The 10,873-nt window shown below is 41.3% G+C and overlaps 2 protein-coding genes across 2 annotated transcripts; both read left to right on the forward strand.

The window, feature by feature from the left end:
- Window positions 1-1,099: 1,099 nt before the first annotated feature.
- On the forward strand, window positions 1,100-1,950 carry pet117 (PET117 cytochrome c oxidase chaperone; the record flags this gene model as incomplete). The annotated part of the gene is made up of 2 exons (XM_079593670.1): window positions 1,100-1,323; window positions 1,798-1,950. Exons 1-2 carry the CDS (start codon window positions 1,228-1,230, stop codon window positions 1,948-1,950), a joined length of 249 nt encoding a protein of 82 aa, XP_079449796.1. The 5' UTR covers window positions 1,100-1,227.
- A 505-nt stretch (window positions 1,951-2,455) lies between these two features.
- On the forward strand, window positions 2,456-8,572 carry kat14 (lysine acetyltransferase 14; the record flags this gene model as incomplete). The annotated part of the gene is made up of 10 exons (XM_079593669.1): window positions 2,456-2,714; window positions 2,884-3,005; window positions 3,252-3,373; window positions 3,468-3,649; window positions 4,558-4,977; window positions 5,843-6,423; window positions 6,504-6,637; window positions 7,464-7,639; window positions 7,718-7,908; window positions 8,041-8,572. The coding sequence occupies 10 exons, from the start codon at window positions 2,456-2,458 to the stop codon at window positions 8,212-8,214; spliced, it is 2,361 nt and encodes a 786-aa protein (XP_079449795.1). The 3' UTR covers window positions 8,215-8,572.
- Window positions 8,573-10,873: the final 2,301 nt, after the last annotated feature.

The following is a 10,873-nucleotide window of genomic DNA, read 5'->3' on the forward strand; positions in this document are numbered from 1 at the left end:
ATATACCGGTACATATATATAGCATACATTTATGCTAGAAACGGATTAAAAACTGATTATTAGTATCTGAAAATAGCTCATACATGTTGTCTATGATACACTGTAAAATAATAAAGGTGTCAAAATACCATAAATGAACCATTTTGGGTTCCACAAAGAACCTTTTATAGTGAACAGTTCTTAAAATAACCATTTTTTCTTAGTGTGAAGAACATTTGAATAATCTAAAGAACCTTTTTCCACTATAAAGAATCTTTCAATAGAAACGGTTTCATGGATGTTAAAGGTTCATTTTGTTTTATTTATACTTCCTTGAATTCACATTTGAATTACAAATCTGCATTCTGTTTTCTCCCGCATTTCAAAAGGGATTCTCCACTCGGTTTGGAATGGTCAGACAAAATCCCGGGATGGTGTGCAGAATACATTATGACTCTTAACATGTGGATTCAGACTTTGGACAAGAAAAAAAGAGAGGAAGTGAAGAATGAGTGGAGGAACTAAAGATGTTATTCCACAAAACAACTCTCTTGCATTTCTACATTAGCGAAGACCTTCAGTGTAACCCGCTGCCCTTTTATTGATTTTTGGTGACAGATCAATATATAACCAGTCTTAGTTTGCACCAGACATGGGACTTTTGATAAAAACATGTTGGACTATAGATTGTAAGTAGTACTAAAGATAAACAGTTAAATACAATCACTAGAATAAACCTTTTGCTTGGAACAGCATTATTTCTGCATATTATACATGCAGCATGTATAGTATACATATTATGCAAATTGTATATACATTTGCCAAAATGTGCAGTATACAACAGACTTCATATGTGGGATATATCGCAAAAATGCGAAACACTTGATTTTCAATTTACTATCAAATAATTATTTAATCAAATAATTCCATAACATATTTGGTTATGTTGGATTGGTATACACTGGAAATTATTTCAACAAGCATAATATTCAATACTCAATTAAATTCAATACTGTGCAAAATATCCTAACAATTTGGCAGTCCGTCAAAAAATCAAATACGAGATTATGTGAATACTGCGCATGCGCAGTGGGCGTATTGCCGCTCCTGATCGTTAGGCGGCAGTAAAGAGCCTGATGTCCTATTGAAACCAAACCACCACAAAGGATTCAGCTCCATTCTGTTATCAAAGTGCTCTTGCCATCTATTATCCTACTGTAGTTGTATTCACAGTAATGCTTCATAACTATGTCTACGGTCTCTAGGCTTGTTTTGGGATTATCGGTAGTGATCACTATCAGTACCGTTGCAGGCGTTCATCTCAAGCAGAACTGGGACAGACAGGTAACGTTAACGTTAAAAACACTCTTGTCCTACTAGCCAAATGAGCACCATGGCTTTATGAGGCACTGTTAAGTATCTATTCTGTTTAACCTTTAGTGTATTCTACATTATGCGTGCAGTATAAACAAGTAACGTTACAGATGTGCAAGACAGTCGGTTTTGTACCGTTTTGTCTAATGCCAAACATACAATTTTACTAACGTTATAGTCACTGAACTGTATCTACTCGGGTATCTTGGCTGACATGTTCTGTTAAGAGGGAATCTTTTTATTCTCTGGCAGTTGTGTCAGTTTATACGTGTGTTTAAGCTACTGCTTCATTTCAAATACATTTATATAGAAACTTGACACAGATATCTTACCATTGTAATGAGGAGCTATCTGTTGTTTTACCTGTGATTATTATCAGGGGGTTACTTCAAATGTCGCATCTTACATGCCGTGTTTATATGTGAAATGGTCATGTGTTCGCAGAGGCTGCACGACGGAGTGCTGCGCGACCTGGAGCGCGTGGAGCGGAAGCGCGAGAACCTGCGCGTGCTCGAGGAACAGATACAACTGACAAGAGAGCTCGTGGCCGCGCGAGACCGACAAGAGGCTGACACGCCGGGGACACACAGTTCATAAACCGACTGGTACACAACATATTACTATTTATAATTAATTTACAGTTGTACAACTATTACTCGTGTTTCTCTCACGAAATACCTCGGTTTCTATAGTTTCTACAATAGTAAATTGTGGTAACTAACTCATCACCTTTTACAGTCTATGATTGACACACACACACACACACACACACACACACACACACACACACACACACACACACACACAATTTAAAACATTCTTTTGATAAATAATAATGGTAGCACTTTGTTTTAAGGCATAGTCACACGTTAATAAATGTATTTCCTATAGCCTAATAATTACAGTTACTTATGCATAATTACACAAGTAACTAACCCTAACCGTAACTCTATAGTAAGTACATGTAGTTAATTAAGTGGAAATTCGAAACAATTCCGTCAACTGTCCCGAGCGTCTTTCATATCCAGGTCCATCGGGCTGCCCTTATTGTCGAGCCTAGTACCTACCGGTAATCGCTTCCTCTTATCTGTTAGGTGGAAAAATGGACAGTGGGGACCAGAGGGGTCTCACGGCACAGGACGAGGAGACCATGTGCACGTCAGCCTCTGAGGGTCTGGAGGAAGGCGAGGTGGAGGGAGAAACTCTCCTCATTGTGGAATCGGAGGACCAGGCGTCTGTGGATCTGTCTCATGACCAGAGCGGAGACTCTCTGAACAGCGACGTCGGTGAGGACGGAGAGGGGAGCTGGAACGAGGACATGTCGTTCTACTGCGACAAGTGCCACAAATGGATCCCGGCCGGTGAGAAGACCATTAACAAGGGACGACATGTCTGATACACCCATATGTGACCTGTTTAAGATGTGCTGTTCAACTTGATAAAACAATAAAGACTGATCTGAAAAAAGTGTGCTTGGTCTCAGAGCTGTCTTTTCCTTGTTTTTGTTTTTTTTCCCCTTGCATGGTTCAGCTCAGCTACGTGGAGAGCAGCCCAGCTACCTGAAAGGAGACAACTTCTTCAAGTTCACCTGCTCGGATTGTGCGGAAGACGGGAAGGAGAGTTTTGAGAGGATGAGGCTGACCTGGCAGCAGGTACGCACTCGGGAGCAATTGAAATGAACAAAAAACTTTAGTTAGCTTGACAAAAGTATCTGAAAACACATTTCAGGACTTGTCCTGAAAGGAAGTCTGTGTTTATATACCTAAAATAGCATTACAACAATGGATAATCTCATAATAAATTCTTCAAATAAAGACTTGAAAATATAGATGTGTAGATATAGATGATTTGATTCTGGTAAAAAACAAAGGTCTCTGAATTTGATTTTATGTTTATAGGTGGTTATGTTGGCCATGTATAACCTGTCTTTAGAGGGCACCGGACGACAAGGTTACTTCAGATGGAAGGAAGATATTTGTGCATTTATTAGTCGGCACTGGACGTTCCTACTTGGTTCTAGGTGAGACTGAGTATCAAAACTGTTATATTTAGTTTTAAAGTTACTTGATTTTTGAACGCGAGTACGTTTATATTTTATGATTATACGTGCTCAGAAAGAAGACGTCTACGTGGTGGAGCACCGTGGCAGGGTGTCTGTCCGTCGGCAGCCCGACATTTTTCCGCTCCGGTGCGCAGGAATTCGGAGAACCCGGCTGGTGGAAGCTAGTCCAGAACCGGCCACCGACTCTTCGGCCCGAGGGGGAGAAAAGCTCTGCGGCCTCAATAAAGGCCAAAGGTAGTAGTAGTTTGGTGAACGTGATTTTACCAAGTACAACATGTTGTTTGATCAACATCTTTGTAGATCCTGGAACAACATTTCAATCCATTTCCAATCTAAGCATTTCCCTCTAGCATTTTGAGCACTGTTGAATGGATTCTTAAACACCTCTGATTGGCCATTGTGTTGACACGCTCAACATATATGTCTGTGATTGGTACAATGACATCTTTGACGCTCTTCCGCGAGTGCTTGCATAGATACACAAGCGTCTATTACAATACGTCTGCTTTCAAGCGCTCGATGAAGAGCGTCAAAGACATGTTTTTGAAGCGTTGATCATTTTAGCCAATCAGAGACATATATGTTGAGCATGTCAACACAATGGCTAATCAGAGGTGTTTAAGGGTGCTTTCACACCTGCCTCATTTAGTTCGGTTGAATCGCTCTAGAGTTCGTTGTCCCCCTAGGTGCGGTTAATTTGGGCAGGTGTGAATGCAGCAATTTTCCCACACGTTAATTCTGACCAATCCAAGTGCAGTTATGGAAATACGTTCAAGACACATCTGACCAACGAGTCACGTGACTGCATTTTGGTTCGTTTCATCAACTCATCAACTGATTCGGACCAAAGCAATCAGTGTGGTGTGAAAAGAAACCAAAACGCCTGAAAAATGCTACAAAGTATCAGTTTTCTCCCTTAGTCCGGACCAAATGAACCGAACTACAGATGTGAAAGCACCCTAATAATCCATTCAACAGCGCTCAAAATACTAGAGGGAAATGCTGGTATCATCACATTTTTTTAATTTCAGTGCCAACTTGGTACCGAAGTCGGTACTTTTGACAACTCTAGTAATGCAGTATATTTTCCTTCATTTTAAATGTAAATGTAACATTTTGGGGTCCGTGTGTTGTTGTTCCAGCTGTGTCGAAGCCGTCCCTCGACCCCATAATCACTGTGGAGGGTTTGAGGAAGCGTGGAAGTCGGAACCCAGTGGAGAGCGCCATGCAACTGAAAGAAAAGCGTTCCCGAACACAGGAGGCAAAAGAGATCCGGCGTGCACAGAAGGAGGCGGCCGGGTTCCTTGACCGCAGTGCCTCGTCCACACCTGTAAAACTGGGCAACCGTGGGCGGCGCTCGGATCCGTATCTGGAGAAGGGTGAAGTCATTGACTTTTCCTCTCTCAGCTCATCGGACAGGACCCCGCTCACCTCTCCCTCCCCCTCCCCCTCGCCCGACTTCTCCGCCCCTGGAACGCCCGCCTCACACTCCGCTACGCCCAGTCTGCTGTCAGAGGCCGATCTCATCCCGGATGTCATGCCCCCTCAAGCTCTGTTCCACGGTGAGTTGATGCTCATGCTTACTGACCAAACACTAGTTACTTTTCTAAACAAACTTAGGCCGCATGTCCAACAGTTGAAAACGCTTAGCTGTGGGCGCCTGTGAGCGTTTTCGCAGCGCAGCGTTTTGTTCAGTTGATACGGTATATTAGCGAAAGTGTGTTTTTTTTTTTTATATATAAAAATGTAGATACATTGTAAAGTATTTGCTCTTACTCTTGTTTTAAATTGTTTTGTTCCGTTATTATGCTTGTTGTTGTCATCTGTTGACGTTGTACAAGCAGAATGTGACGGTTGGTCGGTGTGGTATTTGTCCCGCCCCTCCTCCTCTGTGATTGGACGTTTGGGTAAAAAGTGACCGTGATTAGCGCTGCGTTTTACCCAAAGTTGAACATTCTTCAACTCTTGGCGACCGGTAAAAAAGCGTGAAAAAGACGCTCAGTGCCTCATTACGCTCCTGCTGTTTTAAAAACCTGACACTCCCATTGAAAACTATTGGAAAAATACGCCAGCCGCGTGAAAAAAACGCTTTGGTGGACACAGGGCCTTATAGTTTCCACCTGATAGATGTTAAGATGGGCGAAAAGATGGCTTAGAATTACCGTGAGGGGTCTTTACCTTGATACCAGGTAGCACTCGCATAGTAACATCAGGAACCACTCATAACACTCTTGCAACCACATGGCAAGAGTACCACCCTGAGCACCCTAGTGTCCAACCAGAACACCTTTGCAACACCCTAGTTGTCCTACCAACCACTCCTTGTTTTATAGCTCATATTAAAATATATTAATATTTTAAACATATGTTTGGTAAAAACACACCTTCATTCACTTCATCTCTAATCACTGTATGACTTTCCATCAGACGATGAAGAATTGGATGCTGAGGGTGTTATCGACCCCGGGATGGAGTATATACCCCCTCCCAGCATGCCTTTGGCCACTGGCACCATCATGGTCAGGAAAAAGCTACGTCCGGCCGAGCTGATCAAACAAGAACTGGAGAGTGAAGACGAGGAGCGGGGCAGAGATGACGAGGAAGACGAGGGCCAGGATGAAGGCTTGTTGCCGACGGGACGGGGGTGCGGTGTAGAGCGGAGGAAGGTTCTCCAGGATAAGGGTGATGGTTGCGTGTCTTTGCCCGCCCCTCGTTACACGTTCATCAGCCTTTACGAGGAGCGCATGCTGCTCCACAAGCTAGAGGCCTGTCCGCAAGCGCTGGCCGTCACGCCACAGGCCAAAAGGCTGCATCGCAAGCTACTCGTGCGCCAGGCGAAGAGAGAGCGAGGGCTTCCCCTGCTGGATGTGGATCAGGCCGTGAGTGCTACACTCAGCCTGGTGGGGGGCGTGTACGGGGCACAAGGGGGTTTGGCCAGCCACAGGATGAGCAGAGAGGAGAAATACAGAACCACCAGCCAGGACCTTCGTATACTCGATCGCTTTCAGGTAAGCCATAAGAAAACCGGTACATAATTAAACTTCAACTAAGAAACTTGTTTAGATGTCTTGTGTTTTGTTTTTTTCAGTCAACAGTGTCCATAAGGAAAGGGTTCTATCAGCCCACAGTGTCCTTCTGGCACAGGCTAATGGGTTCTGATGCCTGCATGGATCAGACCATCAAGAGTCCCTACACATCCAGAGTGCTCAAGCCATACATCAGGTACACACACACGGACACATCTGAGCATTTACTCAATGTTCATTTCTTCTTATTAGAGGCTGTTTGAATTTTTCATATTTTCTTGCTCTTTTGAATGAGATCAAAGGATTATATGTCAAAAACGTGGCAAGTCCGTCTTGAAATTTAGCAAATGGTTTATTCTTGAGGTTTGTGAAAATTGTCTAGCATTTATTTAGATTTTTTTTCTGTTCTATTTTCCTATTGAACAGGAACGAAACTTTGGAAATGGCTTTCAATATACAAATTTTTAATTTATTTTTTCCCTCAGATTTTTTGAGTATTTTTTTTATATATATATACCGGTATACCGTTTAAATAGTTTAGATATAACCATTTAAATTGTTTTTTTTTTTAATAGCTTGTTGTTGTTTTTATCTTTAAAGTTGTTATTTATAAGTATACACAGTGAGATTTTTTTTACAATTTGTTTTTAAATGAGTCTCTTCTTCTCACCAAGGCTGCATTTATTTGACCAAAAATACACTAAAACAGTAATATTGTGAACAATTTAAATTACAATTTAAAAGGACTGTTTTCTCTTTTAAAATTTAAGATCCAATTTATTTATATGATGTAAAGCTGAATTTGCAGCATCATTACCAGTCGTCAGTGTCACATGATCCTTCAGAAATCATTCTAATATGCTGATTTGCTCCCCAAGAAACATTTATTATTATCAGTGTTAAATAATTTATGGAAACTAAGCTTGCAAAACTGAGTCACATTTATGAGCCTTGAGGACATTAACACATGACTCAACCATGTTAGAGAATCCTGCTCAGTAGCTTTGTGCGTTTATGTGTAGGAGAGACTACGAGAGTCGGCCGCTGAAGATGCGTTTACTCTCAGAGATCCGTGCGTATCATCACAAGAAGGACCCGACTTGGGTAGCTGAACCTGACGCACCCGTAGACTACTGCTACGTACGGCCCAATCACATCCCTTCTGTCAACTCCATGTGCCAAGAAATCTTCTGGCCTGGTAATCATCATTTCAAATACAGATATTTGGATGAAACTAGTTCCTGAAGGAATAAAAATGGGGTCTTTTGTCCATCAGGTATCGACCTATCAGAGTGCCTCCAGTACCCAGACTTCAGCGTGGTGGTGCTTTACAAGAAAATTGTGATCGGTTTTGGTTTCATGGTGCCAGATGTGAAGTACAACGAGGCCTATATCTCCTTCCTGCTGGTGCATCCGGAATGGAGGCGAGCTGGTATCGCCACGTTCATGATTTACCATCTCATTCAGGTGAGAAACTGAAATCGTGATATGGTTTAGGCATAATTTTTAGTGCATTTTAAATCGCACTTAGATCCCCCCCCCCCCAAATCGTGCAGCCCTAGTTCATGCCGGGATCTCTTTCCTGTCTCGTCTCTGTAGACATGTATGGGAAAGGATGTGACCCTTCACGTATCGGCGAGCAACCCTGCCATGCTGCTCTACCAGAAGTTCGGCTTCAAGACAGAGGAGTACATCCTGGACTTCTATGATAAATATTACCCGGTGGACAGCAAAGAGTGCAGACACGCATTCTTCCTGCGCTTGCGCCGCTGAGGACGTCACATGATGCACAACACAAACTGGAAACGGTCTGAAATGTAAGTCAGGGAGTGTTTGTTGGTGTTTTCACAGTCCTATGTTGTGTTATTCCCGTTTGAGGCTTAGTTTGACATGCTTTGAGGCTTAGTTTGACATGCTATTTCATTTTATATGTGGTTCGATGTTTAAAACAAAGCGAAGGATATTTTGTTTCTCTGTTATACACACACCGTGATGATAACTCTTCCTCCTTTACATCATGTCTTTTTTTGTAGTTAAAACAATTGGTGTTTATTTTTAACACTCGTGTTTTTGTATGCACACACAATTATAAAAATGTTGCCACCTGTTAATTAAATATTGAAATGTTCAATATTGTGTTGTTTTTTTATTTTTCTAAAAGCCGCATTCAGTAATTTGGCGCTAATATTAAAAGTTCTACACATTTAGAAATTAATTGCATTTTTGTGATGAGTCCTCTGAATGGTGTTCACTCACATGACTACTCGTAATAGATTTTTTTCTATGATTAGTGAGTACAGTAAGTGTTATAATTATACAGTATATGGTGCAGGTTAGAGAAAATCCTCGCACTCGTTGGCTGTCGCCTCTAGATACGCCAATAGTGCAGTGTAGTCTGCGAAAATTAGACAACAGAACACAATTGACCCTTCGCAGGGAGCTTGATTGACAGGTGATCTGACCAATCATACTTCGCCATCCGCCATTTTGTCCGACATAGCAGTCAGGCGAGTTAGTAGATTAACATGGGAGGATTTGAACTTGAAAAATGTATAAAGACAGACAAGACAAAAAAACGTGTGTAATTAACGGTACGGCATACACACAATGAAACAAAATCCTTTTATTCACATAAACATTCATTAACACATCAGTTGTGTTAAACGGAAGCTCAAGCATGTTCGCTTGACGTGCGAGAACCAATGAGGTTCATTCTTGTCACGCAGCACGGTTGAGCTATTTATGTTCGCTGAGCAAAGTATGTGTGAATAAAATCATCATTTCAATCTGTTCATCATATAAAGTGATCTGTTTCTTCAGAAAATTTGGACTAAACCGCTCAATTCATATGGATTAGGCCCAGGGGTGGAATGTAACGAAGTATTTGTACTTCGTTACTGTACTTAAGTAAATTTTTACGTATCTATACTTTACTTAAGTAAAAAAAATAATGCATACTTTTACTTTTACTCAAGTAGATTTTTCAGCAATTATCTGTACTTTGTACTCCACTACATTATTAAAATGCGTGTCGTTACATCCTTCCGAATCTCTTGCATAAAATGTTTTTGGTCGACTGACGTTTTGGCGTTGCTGGCCAATGCACGTTGAAACAGATCGGAGATCTGATTGGTCAAAGAACTCACGCGCTCAGCGCGCGTTTTGAAACAACACAACACATTGCTTGCATGTTTTAAGAGAAGCACTCACCTCACCCTTGTCAAATTTAGTTTGGTGCTTATTTTTGTCTCATTCTAATGTGTTATACATTAGGGGTGTAACGGTATGTATTCGTACCGGACCGTTTCGGTATAGGACTTTCGGTGCGGTGCACATGAATGCAATCTTTCACGTGAATTAGGCTAGTTGTGTGCGGAACATATTCCGAGTTTCCACACGAACATTAAGTGTCGGAAGTCTCCGCGTTGCACTTGAGCGCGCACTGTACAACTGTACGGGCCGGGTTCGGACAAATATCAGCTTCGGCTCGGGCTCGGTCACATCAGCGCGATAAGGCATTAAACATTTTACACTTAAAACAGCTTATTATGTTGGTAGCCAATGTGCCTGATGCTTTCACTTGATGCAAACGTTCGTTTTTGTGATTAAAATACATGCAAAATATGACCATAACATCTGTCTTCCTGTGTGCGGAAATTTGTTTATGTTGCTGTGACAACGAAACACGCGCCTGTGTTAAAAGCGCTTGTTGCTCCGTGCGCGCTGATGCGATCATCTGTTGACATTTCCAAATGCCTTTCAGTTGCTTAATAAAAGCAGGCTTTCCACACAAACAAACGTACGTGTGTCATTAGTATGAGGGGGAAAAAATGGGATTTTAACTGTCGGTTTCGGGTCGGGCTCGGACATAAATATCTTTATGCCTGTCGGGCATTTTTTTCTCTCTCTCCTCTCGCTAGCTAGTGTCATGGTCAATATTGGTTTGAGTATTTTATTTAGTGGAGAACTTTGCAGCAGTGTTTTATTTATTATTCTTTTTTATTTATTATATTTAATTAAAAAGTGTGTTTAAAAAAATGTAAACAAATTGTTAAAAAAAAAAGTTTATAGTAAACAACCAGCAGTTTAATGTTTTGCATTTCTTTCCCTTACTGTACCGAAAATGAACCGAACCGTGACTTTAAAACCGAGGTACGTACCGAACCGTGATTTTTGCATACCGTTACACCCCTATTATACATTATTAGCCTAATGCTTTTGGATTTTCTGTAATCAATGGAGTATAAGCCTCAAATGCAGTTTTAGCTACATTTTCCCCATGCAGGCCAAGGTACAGGACTAAAGCAACTGTTGTTGAGCAGAATAAACTGGTCATACAAATTTGATTAAAGTGTTCAGAATAACACTCACCTGTGTGCTTTTAAAGTTTTTTTTTTTTTACTGCTCTTAATAGTATAGTCAAAATAAAATA

This window comes from Phoxinus phoxinus (assembly GCF_949152265.1).
Source record: "Phoxinus phoxinus genome assembly, chromosome: 20".
Classification (NCBI taxonomy): Eukaryota; Metazoa; Chordata; class Actinopteri; order Cypriniformes; family Leuciscidae; genus Phoxinus; species Phoxinus phoxinus.